The following is a 17,086-nucleotide window of genomic DNA, read 5'->3' as shown; positions in this document are numbered from 1 at the left end:
CGGAGACGAACAAGTGCACTGAAACTGGCGAGGTAGTTCCTGCTATTGGTGTTCTAGTAAACATACCAGAGGCACAGAGTGATAGGATAGGAAAGGTTTATTGCATATCATGCTTACATTGCCGTGTGTATTTACACAAAGTATTTATCTACAGTGAATTTACACAAGATGTACCCAAAAATATTCACATTTTTTCTACTCTATGTGTGTTTCCCGTCAACAATAGACACTACATCATCATGTGTTTGGTGTGTCCACAAGCAGTTTCGGAAATCCACCCATATGACTCTTTATACATTGTTGGGCGTGGAGGCCTAGGTCTTTTTAATTATTACAGGTCCCATAATGGTATGCAGTCTCACTGACTGCGTACTATGACATCAGTTTTCCATTCCTTTCACGTTTTGTAGTGGTAACATTGTCTCAAAGTGCCTTTCAGTGACATTTTGTTGCTATGTGAGGTCACTCAACAAATCTTTCTGATAGTCAGGACAAAGTTGAAAATACAACAAATACCCATAAATCCAATTACAATTCAGAAATTGCAACATATCTGGATTTCGTATCAACTTTCTACACTCTTCCAAAATGATAAACTTCGTAGAAGCTGCTACAGTCTTAGTAAAAAGTACAAAAAAGGTTCAATACTGTACCATGGAGAGGTTCTTTAAAGAACCATATGCAACAGGTTTTCAATCATAGAGAAGAACAGTTTTACCAAGCAAAGTACCATTTAAGCATTCAAATGGTTCCTTGAGCTGGCATGGTTCTATATATAATAACCATTCATTAAAGAACCACTGAAGAACCACTTTTTAAGGGTGTAGAAGCCAAAGTTGCTCTAATGCCTGCTTTATTACACAAAGCATTTTGACAAAATATGACATATCTGTAGCAAAACCACAGATCATAGATGCAAAGAACTTAACATAAGTCACACATACGACTCTCTCACATTCACTGTCTCCAGCATTTGCTGTCCACGACATTGTGACAGTGTGGTGTTACATGCTTCATACATAGCCACAGAAATGGACCCCTTTCCTGACTGTGCTGAAGTTGCAGGTGCAGCCAAAGTCTGACTTTTCTCTCCGCCTTCGTTACAGTCTTTTACTGAGCAGGAATCTGACGTTTCCTCAGTTGGGAATGTGGACTGACAGCATGTGTTCTGTGACAGACACCTGGCAGCCTCAACAGTCAATGAGCTACAATGTGAAAGTGGCATGTGGGCGTTGTCCTGAATGGCCTGCTCATAGGACGGAGGCTTACTTGGAATCCTGCTGTCCACCTGATGAAACACTTCCTCGCTCGACAAACAGCAGGGCTTTTGTGGTGCGAGAAAAGTCCTGTCAAGAAGAAGCACCTCAGGCAGAGTCTGACTGTGGCGTAAAGCCTTCTCAACTCGTTTGCTGGCACCTTGGGAAAAGCTTGTCTTATTCCGAGAGCTTGAGGCCTTCATCGATTGGGAGCGTTTTTTGGTGGCCTCGCTTCCCTGTGCTGCTAGACGTGTGGGGAAGGACTGTTTGCGCAGGAGGGCTCGTCGCTGGGTGGCTGAGGAGATGATTGGAGAGCTGGTGTGGATAGAGCTCTCTGAGGCACTGGAGAAGGTGCTCTCCAAGGAAGAGCAAGAGTCTTTAGATTCTTTATTCTGGAGATGATGTTCACCAGAAGGCAAAACGCAGGTGCTCCTCTGCTCATTCGACATCCTGCTGCCTGTCCTAAACAAAACACACTCATCCGATATTTGTTTTGTCAAATGATGGTCATAAAAGTCCATCTCTGTTTGACTCCTTGTTAAAGCACCCTGGTTTCGAGCACCCTTGTTGAAGCCAATTGTTGGCTCCGAGCACCTGCGAATGAAAGGTTTAGGAGTGTGTCTCTCTACAGGGCAGGAGGAGGCTTCAAAGTGATTCAGAGTTTTCTCTTCAGCATCAGAATGGATGGCATGCATATCTGTGAAGCTCCCATCAGGGTCGTTGCTGTCATAGGCAGAATCATGATGGAGCGAGGACATTGAATCTAAAAGAGGAAACAAAGTGTTCAATAAATACAGTATTTTTCTTTGAATCACCATACTATACTACTGATTTATTCAAATGAGTAAAAAGAAAAGTATTCTACCTTGGTTATCACTGAGCTCTTCCTCTTCTGAGTCCCCAAGAAGTGTCAGTATATCTTCACTGAATATTTCACAACAGTTGTCAATGAGGAACTGAGTCAGGTTCGACACCTATGAAATAAAAGTAGTGGTTAGGGAAATACCAAGCTGCATAACAGAATAGACATATTGACCTAACATTAAAGCCCACTGCAGAGACATAGAGATTACAGAGCTTTTAATATTTATCATATGTAATGCTATTTATCTCAGACTGTCTTTGTTCCTGTACCTTATATATTTTCACGATTGGCTGCCCTGTATTGTGCCTTATTCAAAAAGCAGTCCAGGTTGAAACACTCATTTAACTTCAGTGCTAATGGGTGGGGCTAAACTGCTGTAGACTAAACAGCTGGATATTTGTTAATTATGTCTGGTATTGTAACATTAAAAACAGTGAATTCAAAAAGGCTGTTTTTAAACTGTATGAACTGGTGAGCAAATGAACTACTTTGAAATTTTAACAATGTTCACATACTACATCAAACTGGCCTATCTCAAAATCATGACAAAAATGTGGTTCTACATGATATGGGCCCTTGACAGCACTGACAGCAGTCTACTCACATTTTTCACCATTTCTACCCTGTCAGCTTCGAGTAAATTGGGTGAAACACAGACAGCTAAATTGCTGGAATCCATCTTGTTTATTTCAGCCTTGAGACTTATGTGGTACAGCACAGCAATCAAGTGTTTCAGGAGTTGAATATTGGGCTCTGGAAGCTTATTAATCACCCTAGGAGCAAAACAAGCAGAGAGAGTAGGATTAAACTACTACACTTGTACCAAAACTCAAAAATATTTTTGAGAAAAAGGACAATAATGCAATCGAAAATCTTAAAACCAGACTTACATTTGAAGCTCAGTACACCTCTCATGTATGTCTTGTCTTTCCATTGCTGCCATCCAGGCCTTGTACTGCTCCACCAGCAGTAAACTGCCAGGCAGGTGCCTCAGAAAGTCCTACAATTCAAATGAAGGCAAGATATTAACACACTTGGAAACTCGGATGCATTTGTACTTAAAAGGAGATTGGATGTAACACATTTCAGACGATTAGAAACAACTCTTGAAATATTACCTTGAGAAGATCAGCGAGTAAAATCACAGGCTCATCTTTCAGATCCACTTCTGCTCCACTGTTGAGCTGTTCCTTGATCTCTTTCAGACGCTTGGCATTGCCAGCTTTCCTGAACAGTCCAAGGGTGTGTGGGCCCTTTCTCCACAACACTGAGAGAATGTCCTGCAGAACAATCCAGAGTGAGGAAAAGTCAGTAAATGGAAATATTAAAAAAGATCTCACACTGTATGTTGTTGCTGTGAAAACACAACCTTCTATCTCCATTTTTGACACAAATTAAAATTAATACTGTGTGAAAATTTCATGATGAATAGAAATTATCCAAAATGTAACTTGGACTAAATCATTTTTAAATTGACCTCCATTTAGCGTTAAGAATGTATTTTTTCTTTCTCCTGCAAAGTTACCATATGGAGATAAAAGGTTTTTGCGGACGAGATAGGAATTGCAGAATTTAGAAAAAAAGTATGGTTGGTGAACTGGAGACGTACCATAATGGGTTCGGGAGGACTGTCACATTTTTCACATATGTCAGACAGAGCTCGTCCAAAGAGCATCTTTTTTTGTGGTGGAGGAGCACGATCATAATCCATGCTTTTTCTCTGCACTCGCCGGAAAAGCCTCCTCCAATGCCTTCTGTTGATATTTTCTGTTAGCAAAAAATAAATAAATAAATATTTTCAAGTTCAAATTTGACTGTTGCAGTGTCAACTTGAGAATATGACTAATAGTATTTTCAATTAGTTTCCAAATAGTTTCTAAATTCCAAATGATGAATGATTAATAAAATAATCTTGGTTTAATGTATCATCCTCTGCACCAAATGTGTGTGGTGTACGGTTTTGAAACAAAAAACAGAGTTGAACTGGTTTATAACCCACCAGCATGGGAGGAGTCGATCAAGTTGCTTTCAGATGCCTGCTGAAACGGGGAGGGTCCCGAATTCACATGAACCTGAAAGGAGAAAAAGGACATATAAAGCGATGTGCCAGTGGTTTCACACCAACCCTGAACCTGCTCTAAAATGGTCTCTCTGATGTCAACAAAAATGCATGGTCAGGAATAGATTTCCCAAAGAAAGAATTTTCCCAAGCATTCCACTCTGTTTTCCCAAGAAGGATTATTAAAAGCACTGCCAGTGTTACAGAGTGACCTCCTCAGATTCTGCAGGTTCTATGGCACAAGCTTTATTCTAGTGAAGAGCACCTAATCTTCAAGCTTGTTAAACAGATCAACAGAACTATTATTTACATTGCGCAGCCTCTGTATGAAGTGCTATATGTGTGAGATGTGAGAATCAGAAATACTTACAGCTGGGGCTGGCATGATGAATAGGTCCATGCTGTCCTCAGCCTGTGATTTTGTCTGAAACAAAAGAACAGTACTTTTGCTTATCTTGCCTATGAACTAACAGAGAGGAAGACAATGCTAAAGATGTACTAATCAAATCCCCTGATGTCATTAGGAGACAATAGGCATACTGAAAGAGGTGGCTAAAGGTGAGAACTTACCACAACGTGGCCACTCAACACCTTCATAAGTGCACTGTGGTGGGATGTCTACAAAATACTTGATCTTTGCCAGTTTACCTGCGAAGTGAACATGAAAAATAGGTTTGGGTCAGTTATTTAGGGTAAACCGAAAACAGCTGTTTGTACAATATGACTTTGTTCATTTGTATATACAGTCACACGCAAAAGTTTGAATGTCCCCCAGTTACATGTTTTGTTACTTTTCTACTGAACATAAGTTAACACACATTTCAATACACAGCTGCTGTTTATTTGCTGAATTCCACATATTGGAAAAATACATAAAACTAAAATCCTGTGCAAAATTATGACACATAAACATAATAAACACAAAATTGTGCAAAGGTTATGGCACATTTTATATTGTATGCTTTTTTCCCAGTATGTTAAATTTTATTTTCTGTAGAGGATTTATATTTTCACTTAGAAAAATGTAAAAAAAAAAACTCATTTGACCATGTGTTCCAAATTTGCATACGACTGTGTACATTACATACAATAGTACATTGAAATGGTAACATATGTAAATCGACTAACAATGTGGCAACATATTTATTCATAAGGCATCATAAAGTACCAATCATTCAAATGCAGCTGAAAGACAAGTTATTGTAGAAAATAAACCATTGAAACTATTCCATCGCCCACAAACACAGAGCGTAAACATCAATAAAAACTGCACACAACCAAAATAAATGTAATTTCTCACCTCTTAACCATCCAGTTCTCTCTTCAGCTCAGGAGAACTAGTGAAAGCAGCTGCATCGACATGCGAGTTCACAACACTAGCACACGACTGAAGCACACTGAACTAGAACAACCCATCACACTACAGAATGAAAGTGGGTGGGCAGAAGGGAAATTCTGATGTGCAATGGAGACAGGAAGCAGCATCACGGACTCCCACCACTAACACCCCCCATTACCTATGTAGGGCAACAAAATAGCTGTGGGCGGAAAGTGATAGATGCATCACTTGAACGTGAGATTGAACTGAGAGAGCAACACATAAGTGAGGTGTAACGTCATCCAGAGGCGGCATATATCAAGTTCACTTCAGACATAATAATATGTAGGCTCACTTCAAATGTCAATGTTTGGCAAAACATCAGTCTTGCTTTAAGGCCAACACACCTCAATAAATGTCAACATCAAAATGATCTAAAGACACCAGATGAGTGGCTTCTCAATCTTTAGTGATCATAAAAAATCATAAGGATCTTGCACTTTTTGTTGCTTATTAGCTTGACTTACTTTCAAACCTCAAACTGTACGTTATCAGTACTGCATTCTAAAAACAAGAATTTTCAGTTTCTAAGCATGGTCCATTTCTGGTAAAATAAAGATGCCAGTTTGGGATAATTATTTGCTTGACAAGCATTTACAGTAATAAGGCCTTTACAATGATTCATCACACCAGGTCCATCTACTATGGTGGGAATTTTTTTTTTGAAAACAGAGAAACATCATTGTGAGATTCAACATTTGACAGTGCTATATGTTCACTGACTCATTGTCATTTCATGAAAACAATCAACCCCCATAGTTTTAGCCATAGCAAATGTATAGATGAGTGTCTCTGAGTTGTTTGATTACTAAAAAAGAAGTGGCTAACTGTCTGTAAGTATGTCCTCCTACTATCTACGGTTTACATGTAAATGAGTTTCTGATCAGCGCTCCTTTGATGTTTTCAGGAGTACACTATGCGGGGGAGTTCTATAGGAGAAAGTTCAGTGATCAAAAAAAAAACCACACACACACAAAGCATGTAAATTATGATGTGGAGTGTCATTTATTGTTGTATAAAATCTTTGTGATAACAGAATTGAAAAAAAACAACAACAAAACAAAACAACAACAACAAAAAAAACAGCAACAGATCATTATGAACTATGGTGCGTTAAATAAAACGGAACAAAAGCACAGCCTGGACTATACACTGTGAACCAGGTCAATTCAGTAGGGCATGAATAGAAATACCAAAAAGACAGACCTCAGGCTTGTTTGTTCGGTTGTGTTCGGTTAGTAAAGTTATGTAATGCACTATGGGCGGCACGGTAGCGTGGCGGGTAGCACTCACAGCAAGGAGGGCCTGGGTTCGATTCCCCTGCCGGGTGCCCGGGGTCCTCTCTGTGTGGAGTTTGCATGTTCTCCCCGTGTCTGCGTGGGTTTCCTCCGGGTTCTCCGGTTTCCTCCCACAGTCCAAAGACATGCAGTCAGGTCGATTGGACGTGCTAAATTGCCCCTAGGTGTGAGTGACTGTCTGTGTCTGTCTGCCCTGCAATGGACTGGCGACCTGTCCAGGGTGTATCCTGCCTTCCGCCTGAAGACTGCTGGGATAGGCTCCAGCACCCCCCCACAACCCTGACGGAGAAGCGGCTTAGAAAATGGATGGATGGATGGATGTAATGCACTATTTCAAAGACTCAGTGCTGAACATGTACCAGAATTCATACAATCATTTTGTTGCGGCCATGATCAAAACCTTTTTCCGTTTTCATTTAAGTAGTATTTTAAAATGCCAGCTACGCTTTACATTGGGCGAACATTTCACGACAAATTAACCAATAAAAAAAATTACTTGGAATACTATTCATTAATTACATTAACATACATTAAACAGAGAACAAAGTTTGCCCGCCCCATAAAATGTTGTAATTTTGGAGATTCTGTTATGACTAATTTGCTGCTTGCTGCTTTTGACTTTTTTAATATCACACAGGTGGGTGAACTGTTTAGAATGACCTTCAAGGCAGCCCACCAGGGAAAAACCCACAGAGGAGACCCACATAGTGTGCATCATTCCTTTACTAGAGTGTGGGTAGCCAGACCACCCAGAGCGCATCAGGTTAAAACCACCAGACGGCTGCGTACAGTACGCAGTGGCAAAGTGTGACGCGTCTAGATAAAGTACAACAATATGACGCTGTGTACTAAAATATCGCTGTGTTAAAAAAGATAAATATTCAGAATTGTAAAGAATTTACATTCATTTCCCACCTTTTAAAGTGATAAGAGAGGTGCAATGTATAAAGTAGTACACAGTAATACCAAACTTCCCCTATAGTATCATGAAAACAAATGGAAAAACAGAACATTTTTACTTTCCCAGACAGAGTGAAACTGTTTAACACCATATAATAATCCCCTACAAAAATATTTGCTATTATCATGCTACAACAATAATGTCCTGCTGCAAAAAACTACTTTAGATGTACATGTAGCTGTAGTTTGCTTTAGCACTAGTTCAGAAATACAACCAATTATTGTATTGGATTACATTAAGTTACAACAAGTACCTTTTTTATTCTGACATTGGAACACTGTCAGGAAAGGACAAATAAAAAGCCCAGTGTTGAGAAACATCATGAAAAATTAATCTGCGGTCACATTGTCAGATAGAAATCTTACCTCACACAAAGACAGTAAGGATTAATCAGTTTGGGATATCTAACCATCACTACTGCTGAGAGCTAAATGTTCCTGTTTATCTAAAGTATCAAAGCTCAGCTCTGACACTGAAATTTGGCTGGTCCTCTGGTTTGAAGTCCTCATTGGGACTGCCGTCTTCATTGAGAATTCGTCTGCTCGTGTAACCCACTATAGGGTACTTTGATTTGTATGTTCCAGTAAATACGCTCTCCAGGGACTCCAGCTCTTTCTCAGTAAGACCAGCCTGACACGGTGAAAAAAGGAAGATGGTTAGTGCACATATGAATTTCTCAAAGCGGTACTGAACTTCTGCTTTAGAAACAAGTGAAAACCAACATCAACTCACTACATCATGTGTCAGATCTTTAGGATCAAGTGACATTTTGGCCACAGCTCTGGTTGAGTCCTTCCCTACAAGAGCATTATAAGCTGCACCTTTCCCATAAAATTCTGTTAATAAAGAAGAAAATAGGGATTAATAAGCCAGTTAATATAATTTTCATGAAGGGTCTAATGATTCAATTTAGTTCACGATACTGTATTCTTCTGATATTTTAAACAAAATTTGAATGAAGAAAAAAAGATGACTATATTTATCTTGTTACCCAACTTTACTACAGCTGGGAGGCAGCAGAAAAGACATAATTATTAATATATTTAATAGAATGTTAATTCTCCAAAGTGTACAGTCACATTTTGCATTGCAATATCACTATGACCCAATGCATTGTCACAACCCCTAATTATGGTGACTCAAAATAGTATAATGCAGCTATTATTATTATTAGTAGTAGTAGTAATTTATTTCATAAAAGCAAAAGAATATAAAATAAACAAAAGACACAGAAACAAATACACTTACATAACAGTTACAAATGTGAACAGGAAAATCAGGTTTAATCACAGCTGTGATCTTACAAAGAGAAACAAGGAAACTGAGAAACAAAATCCTAACCACTGACACAGAACATGGGTGATGGGTGAGACAGGAAACATTAGGAGAGGGAAAACGTTTTGGGAGAAAGGTAAAGTTTAAGGGAAGCTGGACTTTGGGGGAAGCCGAGGCAGGGCAGAAACAAGAAGAGGATGAGTTTTTGTATTTGGGGGGATGACACTAGAGGATCTGTCATTAAAAGGTGGGATGCTTAAAGCAATGGTCATCAACCTGGAGATCTACTTTCCTGCAGAGCCTTGTTCCAAACACAATCTGCCACACCTGCTTCAGCTATTTAACTTTTTAACTCGATTGGCTGGATCAGATGCTTTAGTTCTGGGTATGGTGGGCATGATAGATACAGGAGGTAGATCTCCAGGAGGAAGGCTGGTCACCAGTGGTTTAAAGGGAAGGGCCACCAAAAGATTATTTATTTATTTGTTTGTTTGTTTAAAGTTTTTTCCTGGAATGCCCCCCAAAAAAGAAAGAGTTACAATAATCCAGACAGGACAGTGCAGGACAACTACCGGTACTGTTGATGTATTGCAGAAGAGGAAATGTTGCCTGATCTGTAACCGACAGCTTCAGTAATTGTACTCGCAGAACTCAAGAGCATGTTAATCCACATGACTACACGATCAGGCAAACAGGAGGCGCGCTGACAGCAAAAAAAGTTTCATTCAATTGTTTTCTACGTAATATTTGATCGAAGTATAGTTTTTTTTCTTCTTTTATTGAGATAACAATACCGAAAAGCACAAGGACATCGGTGTAAGAGAGAAAAAGACAGAAAGAATTTGCCGTTTCATTCGACGCAGCCGAAGAAGTTCAAACCTAACTTTTTCCAGACGTGACGTCAAACACCACACCTTTTATGGCCATGTAAATAGGCTGCCCTTCCTGAGGAAAACAAAGGACAAACAAATAAAGTTCCAGTACTGGCAATATCTCAGCGTTCAGCTGTATAAGAAACAGGCATCTCCAATTTCAGAGTGGATTAGTTAACTTACCTCAGTTCCATCGTAGTTTCTCAGCTCTTCGTCTGTGAACAACCTCACAGGTTTCGAAGCGGCTTTTACTTTTAATTTCGTCTCATCTGCCGTACAAATTTGCATGAACGAAAAACAGGTAATGAGCTGCAAAAACAACATGTTGGGGAGAGCGCTCTGTCAAACTTGCTGTAACGTGTAAAATAGCCTGAAGCTAAATGGCTAATGATGTCAGTTCCGGAGACACTTGGATACTACGGAATAAAAACTCTTAGACTCTAAAAACACACTTTGTGTAGCAGCTAATGTTTCTAATTCTGAACACGCAGAACTTCCTCCTTCCCGCCGGAGCTTTATTTTGAAGTTCAAGCTCGTGACCGGGTGTTATTCCTGCAGTCCTAAAAGCGGCGACATTCCCCTACTTTAAGCCTGTATTTAACCAGCGGGAACTTTTGCCCTTTTCACAAAACTTTAACGATTATTCGCCTCAACCTCCTTTAAGATTACAGAAAACTTGTAGTCATTTTTGTGATTGTCAGGGTCTTTTTGTGAACCTAAACTCGCATTTTCCGAGACGATTATTTAAGAAAAACAGTCTTGTTTCGGGGTTTTTCAGCCCGCTGTCCAGTCTTTTAGCACAGCCTGCTACCGTTGCCCCGGGAGACGGGGGCGGGGCAAACCTGCTGACGCCAGACTTAAGCAGACAGGAACGGAACCCCTTTTTGCCCCTTTGACTTTAGACATGCACCATCTCAGTTTACTTCACATAAAATCTTTGGTAAAACTTGAACATACGCCTTTTTATAAAGTTGCTAAGATTTTTTTTGGCATATTTTCGGTCGAAAGTTAATGTCGTAACCTAGCTTATTTATTGTTGTCGTTTCTTGCCTGAATGTACTTTTTTTGCATGATAATAAACTGAAGCTGGAGTCAGCTCCCAATTCGCCACCTTCTTGTCCGAATTTTCTCGATCCACCTGAAATGGTGCAGCAGTTGCAAGGTGCCACGATGTAACTGGTGCGCTATTAAATGTGGAACTGGACTCGTCGAACAAGAAGCTGGTTAATAGTTTGGTTAACAGTTTCAGACTCGTGTATGGACGGACAAGGGAAAATGCATTTTGAGGTACACGCAAATCACTACAGCAGAGCTTTACCTAGAGAAACCACCGTGCTGAAGCTGTATTTTCTGTTTGTTTTTTCCGGTGCTGTGTGTAAGGGCAGAAGGTCTCGCAGTAGCTAAATTATTCTCAAGAGTCCATCCCAAACTCGGTGTGATGTCACTCCTACACCCTGCCGAGGCTACCGCGGTGTCTGCTGCTCCCGAAGGCGAACCGTTTGTCACTTGCTTCTCATAAAGTCACATCGATCTGTTACACAGATCCTATGGATCCTCGCGGGAGCGTGACGGTGGTGCTGACAGGCATTTCACAGAGTTAAGCAAGGTGACAAAAGCAGAGGAAAGCGCGACCTGTTTGGGACAGAATGCTGCGGAAGGAGGCGCCTCGGTGCTACCAGGAGGTATGAAATAGAGCTGCGCTCTGAAAGAACAAGAAAGTTTTGATTAGTTAGCGAAAATGTAAAAGAAATGCATGTGGAGGAAGCGGATCCGACATGCTTATAGAATTCCCTGACACTATTAGAGAGGCTAATTCTGTTCATTTGAACAGTTACGTATGCAGACAGCATGTGCTGTCCTGTAGTCATGTGATAGCTGCTGACTCAGGGACATTGTTCTGATGGTGCCATAGTCAAAAATGGCATCGCAGTTCAAAACACGTTAGGAGTGAAACGGCAATTCATCGTTCATCTCTGCTGCACATGCATTATAATAACAGAGGTGTTACGAATAGTGCTATTCATTCATCACCACAGGAAAACTCTTAACAACGTGTTGTTATGTTTTATTATAGTTCAGTGATGAGGACTGTGGAAGAGCATCTGTATCTCACCAGCACAATACAGATGCTGCCCAGGATCAAGATGAAGCCAGCTGTGATGCCACATCAGGTGTGGATGCTTTTATTTATTTATTTTTGTTTGTTTGTTTGTAGCACCTTGTATTTCACTAAAATTCAAATCTTTTTTTAGAGGAACTGAACTGTACTGGCCAGAAGAAGTAGCAGCACAATTATAATACACTATATTGCCAAAAGTATTCTGTCGTCTGTCTTCAAATGCATATGAACTTGAGTGACATCCCATTCTTAATCCATAGGGATTATTCTGATGTCAGCCCACCCTTTGCAGCTATAACAGCTTTAGCTCTTCTGGGAAGACTTTCCACAAGGGTTAGGAGTGTGTTTATTGGAATTTTCGACCTTTCTTACAGAAGCGCATTTGTGAGGTCAGACACTGGTGTTGGATGAGAAAGCCTGGCTTGCAGTCTCCGCTCTAATTCATCCCAAAGGTGTTCTATCGGGTTGAGGTCAAGACAGTCAATCAGGCTAGTCAAGTTCTTCCACACCAAATTCGCTCATCCATGTCTTTATGGACCTTGTTTTGTGCACTGGTGTGCAGTCATGTTGGAACACTAAGGGGCCTTCCCCATACTATTCCCACAAAGTTGGGAGCCTGAAATTGTTCAAAATCTCTTGGTCTGCTGAAGCATTAACAGTTCCTTTGATTAGAACTAAGGGGCTGAGCCCAATTCCTGAAAAACAACACCACACCAGAATCCCTCCTCCACCAAACTTTACACTTGGCACAATGCAGTCAGACAATTACCGTTCTCCTGGCACCTGCCAAACCCAGAACCTCCACGTCTCCACTGCTCTAGAGTCCAGTGGTGGCACTTTACACCACTACATTCGACGCTTTGCATTGCGCTTGGTGATGTAAGGCTTGGATGCAGCTGCTCAGCCATGGAAACCCATTCCATGAAGCTTTCTACATGCTGTTCTTGACCTAATCTGAAGGCCACATGAAGTTTGGAGGTCTGAAATGAACTCTGCAGAAAGTTGGTGACCTCTGCACACTATGCGCCTCAGCATAAAGTGACCCCGCTCTGTCACTTTACAGCTACTTCCTGGCTGAGTTGCTGTCATTCCCAATCGCTTCTACTTTATAATACCACTGATAGCTGACTATGGAATATTTAGTAGGAAATTTCATGACTGGACTTGTTGCACAGGTGGCATCCTATCACAGTAGCATGCTGGAATTCACTGAGCTCCTAAGAGTGAACCATTCTTTCAAAAAATGTTTGTAGAAGCAGTCTGCATGTGATTGGAACACCTGAATTCAATGACTTGGATAGGTGAGTGAATACCTTTTGCCAATATAGTGTATGATTTCTTCTCACATGGACAGATGACTCATAAGACATACACTACTGCGCAAAAGTGAGAGACGACTCTTTCATTTATTTAATTTCCAGTCAAAATAGCCCTTTAGTACAAGTTAATGATCATTCCAGTTAGAAAGAAACAAGAAACATATATTTAACAGACATACAAAGACACAAAAGCCTCCACCACTAAATATAATATAAAATCGGTCAGTAATTAATGTCTACTCTTTACATTTGTGCACTCCTCCATCCTTCCATTCTTAAAACCAATGACTTACAGGTGTGTCCTCCCACAGCTGTTCCCAAAGCTGTCACAGACATAATTATCACCCTCAAGGTGACACTAACATTCACACAAGTAACTACCTAAACACACTTTAGCATGTGCATCTAGAATGGATAAAGGAGATATTTCTGAGAGGATTAGACACAAGTACACTTAAATAAGGGTGAAGTTAAAGAAATAATGAAAAAAAGACTAAAACATACAGAGGAAATCGAACTCTGAGGCCTGGCTGGCCACTAAAACTGTCACCATCAGATAAACAGCACTTAAAGCTTTCATCTTTGAGAGAGAGAGAGAGAGAGAGAGGAGGAAATCAAGCTCCACTCTTGCTTCTTGATGTTGCAAAAATCCACAGGTGTTTCTGTCCATCCATCAACACTTACTGAGAAAAGGAAACAGATAAATTTGGCCTAGTGAACGGTTGAAATCAAAGAAGCACATCAACCACCACAAAGCTGTAATAACGTTAATTAAAACAGTTGGCCCTGTTTCACACCTTAAAGAATACATTTTATAGACCTCAATGATACAGAAAGCTCTAGTGACTAAGCTTTAACATACTTGCAAATGTAAAACTGGTGCTCCGTGGAGTACATGTCGTAGATGGAACTGTATTTCTTCTTTACTTTGTGGAATCTTCCCTAATGTCAGTTTTGGTCTTATTACAGATGATGTCATGGACAATAATCAAATATCAACTGCCTTCAACAAAGCTTGTGTGAAGAACGTCTTCACAGTCATCCTTGTTTTCAGCTACCTTCTGCTAAGTGCGGTGGCTGCATTTTTGGCCTACCAAACTATTTCTGACTTCCTGGAGAAGCTCAATCATCCTGTGATGTCGGTGTCCTACAAAGAGGTCGAGGAGTTTGCTCCCCCAGGTGGGTTCAGCGTGACAGAGAGTGGGTTTGTGGTTCGGTGCCTTGTTTAGTTAATGTGTTTTTAGTTAATGTGAATTTTCTTTTGTCTTCTGCAGGAATTGCACTGTACCCAGGAAAGGCTCAGTTATTAAGTTGTCAGCACCACTATCATGACTACATTCCACCTGGTTTAACAGGCCAGAGTAAGGAGAACAACTGTGTAATAGAGCAAGTCATTTATAGTGACCCATACGCCAACCACACTAGAGTAAGTCTTCCTCAACATTGGTTTAATTTGCCAGTAATCGTCCTTTTAACATTCTTATCTGTCAATGTTTTCAAATCCCAGTTGCGGATCCTTGCACTGTACAGTTTTATCCACCACACCTATATAACCACTTGTTTTTTTGACAGTGTTTTGTTTTAGATGACTCATTGGATAACAGCCTCTCAAACATGTCTGGTCTTGTTTGATTTCACAACCAACAAGTTTCAGCCAGAGCTGAACATTCAAAAGCATTTAAATCATCTTGTGGCACTGTTGGAAGTATCAGTTTACTTTGGCATTCATAATAGAACTAAGTAAAGCTGTGCAGTGATTGGCATTCCAGAACTGAGATTATCAAGTGCTGCTCTAAATTATGTGTAATATTATTGATGTGCTGTTATAGCATGCCTTGGTGGTTGAGGGTCCGACAGATGTCCGAAACCGGGAGCTCTTATTCCTCCAGTTCAGTCAAAATGAAACTGAGGAGGACTTCAGTGCTATCAGTTATATGCTGTTTGCTCAGTTCAGTGATATGACTGAAAGGTATATAGGTATATAACAATAACATATGAATTTGCCTCTTTCATGAAAAGCCACTGTTACCTGTTCATGTGTCCTCTCCTTACCAGCTCAGACAAGGCTGCATTTATGAGGGATTGTGAAAGGAATTATTCAATGTGGACTTTCTCTGGTGGCTTTCGTACGTGGGTCAAAATGTCTTTGGTCAGGACATCTGGGAGAGGAAATGAATCTGTGGAATTCAGGCAAGAGGTAGGCAAATGCTTCCCTTTTTTAACCAACAATCAGTGTCTCCCATTCTGTATAGTGATCTAATTAGTAACTTTATTTAACAGTCCAATGTTGTGAAGTATAACGACAGAAGGCCTCCACAAGAGAAAACGAATGAGCTTTTCTTTGTCGTGTTCCAGTGGCGAGATCCATTCATACAGCAAGTTAAAGACGTAAGTGAAGGCTGTTATTCTTCCATGCTCTAAATGCTCCCTCATGATATGAGATGTTAATTATTAATACTTTATATAATGTATAATTATGTATAGTAATACAGATGCATCTCTTCAGTGTTGTAGAAAAAAAGGCTATTCATTTCATGCCAGCTAAAACTAACTAAAGACATACACTAATCTAGTTGGTTTTCTTTTTGCCAACAGATAGTCACAGCAAACCCCTGGAACACCATAGCCATTCTGTGTGGTGTCTTCATGGCTCTTTTTAAAGCAGCAGACTTTGCTAAACTCAGTATTAAGTGGATGATCAAAATTCGCAAAAGATCCAGGAGGGCGAAAATTCGGGAAATGAACCAAATCAGCTGAAAAGAATGTCAGCCTTGACATCCATTGTCAAACCTTTTCAATATTAAGTGAATGAATTTTAACTTTGAAGGACTGAACTGTTTTATAATTTTATTATGAACTTCAACACAATTTTGAATTATTCTGCTTCACATTTTGTTGGATCAGTTTTATTTGACAGTGTGAAATCACTACTGAAATTGTAGAATATGCTTCATTGCATATAAAAAAATAAAGGGACAGTGTGCAATCATAAAGACAGATGACTGGAAAATTAAATGCCACACTGATCTTAATATGGCAGCTGTCTTTTTTTTTTTCCTATTTGACTTTCCCTTTGTAGAGTTACATCTGATACTTTTACATCTGAGACATCTTGTAGAGTTACATCTGAGACATCTTTTACATCTTGTAGAGTTACATCTGAGACATCTTTTACATCTTGTAGAGTTACATCTGAGACATCTTTTTTAGGGCATAAGCTGATATTAAAATGACTGAAATAATGATAATGTTTGTTGTGTGCTTATTTATCATCATTATTTTATGTGTTAATTTATGTATTCAATGGAGATAATGAAGGGTCTTTCTACCACATAGGGGGAATACACCTCTTTCTTCTGGCAGTATCATTTTGAATTTTGATTTATGTATCTCAAAAAATTCATTAATGTGTCGAATTTTGGCATACATCATAATAATTACTTATTTTCTCAAAATGTAGATTTCTGTCAAAATAATGACTCAAGATTGACGTTTTGAAATAAACGTTAAACGTTGCCTTCATATTTTACACTTGCATGGAAACAACAGCTTATTTTCTCACACTCTCAAGCCATTATCTTGCAACTTTGTTATTAGACCTAATTAGTTCTGAATTCTTACATACGAAATTATGATTTATGTAATCTAAGGAAGTAACTATTCATTTCGAGATAAGTTAAAGTG

The 17,086-nt window shown here is 39.7% G+C and overlaps 3 protein-coding genes across 5 annotated transcripts; 1 reads left to right on the top strand and 2 right to left on the bottom strand.

Annotated features, from left to right (window-relative positions):
* Nucleotides 1–79: 79 nt before the first annotated feature.
* tagapa (T cell activation RhoGTPase activating protein a) lies at nucleotides 80–5,593 on the bottom strand. The gene is made up of 10 exons (XM_017711854.2): nucleotides 5,481–5,593; nucleotides 4,751–4,828; nucleotides 4,551–4,604; nucleotides 4,121–4,193; nucleotides 3,731–3,888; nucleotides 3,240–3,401; nucleotides 3,012–3,121; nucleotides 2,726–2,894; nucleotides 2,122–2,230; nucleotides 80–2,019 (listed from the first exon to the last, which is right to left on the bottom strand). Exons 2-10 carry the CDS (start codon nucleotides 4,775–4,777, stop codon nucleotides 935–937), a joined length of 1,947 nt encoding a protein of 648 aa, XP_017567343.1. The 5' UTR covers nucleotides 4,778–4,828; nucleotides 5,481–5,593; the 3' UTR covers nucleotides 80–934.
* A 1,968-nt stretch (nucleotides 5,594–7,561) lies between these two features.
* nenf (neudesin neurotrophic factor) lies at nucleotides 7,562–10,488 on the bottom strand. The gene is made up of 4 exons (XM_017711853.2): nucleotides 10,148–10,488; nucleotides 9,977–10,037; nucleotides 8,550–8,653; nucleotides 7,562–8,447 (listed from the first exon to the last, which is right to left on the bottom strand). The coding sequence occupies exons 1-4, from the start codon at nucleotides 10,286–10,288 to the stop codon at nucleotides 8,271–8,273; spliced, it is 483 nt and encodes a 160-aa protein (XP_017567342.1). The 5' UTR covers nucleotides 10,289–10,488; the 3' UTR covers nucleotides 7,562–8,270.
* Nucleotides 10,132–16,645, top strand: pacc1 (proton activated chloride channel 1). 3 transcript variants are annotated; one of them, XM_017711851.2, is made up of 9 exons: nucleotides 10,132–10,265; nucleotides 11,507–11,646; nucleotides 12,039–12,135; nucleotides 14,372–14,581; nucleotides 14,677–14,828; nucleotides 15,232–15,371; nucleotides 15,458–15,599; nucleotides 15,683–15,790; nucleotides 15,998–16,645. In XM_017711851.2, the coding sequence occupies exons 2-9, from the start codon at nucleotides 11,611–11,613 to the stop codon at nucleotides 16,157–16,159; spliced, it is 1,047 nt and encodes a 348-aa protein (XP_017567340.1). In that variant the 5' UTR covers nucleotides 10,132–10,265; nucleotides 11,507–11,610; the 3' UTR covers nucleotides 16,160–16,645. The 3 variants fall into 3 exon arrangements, with proteins under 3 accessions (XP_017567340.1, XP_017567341.1, XP_017567339.1); XM_017711852.2 differs by lacking the exon at nucleotides 10,132–10,265 and adding an exon at nucleotides 10,781–11,251; XM_017711850.2 differs by lacking the exon at nucleotides 10,132–10,265 and adding an exon at nucleotides 10,781–11,251 and having other exon boundaries at nucleotides 11,350–11,646.
* The last annotated feature ends 441 nt before the right edge of the window (nucleotides 16,646–17,086 follow it).

Source organism: Pygocentrus nattereri, chromosome 10 (assembly GCF_015220715.1).
Source record: "Pygocentrus nattereri isolate fPygNat1 chromosome 10, fPygNat1.pri, whole genome shotgun sequence".
Classification (NCBI taxonomy): domain Eukaryota; kingdom Metazoa; phylum Chordata; class Actinopteri; order Characiformes; family Serrasalmidae; genus Pygocentrus; species Pygocentrus nattereri.
The sequence above is the reverse complement of the archived record's forward strand: the minus strand, read 5'-3'. Positions and strand labels throughout refer to the sequence as shown.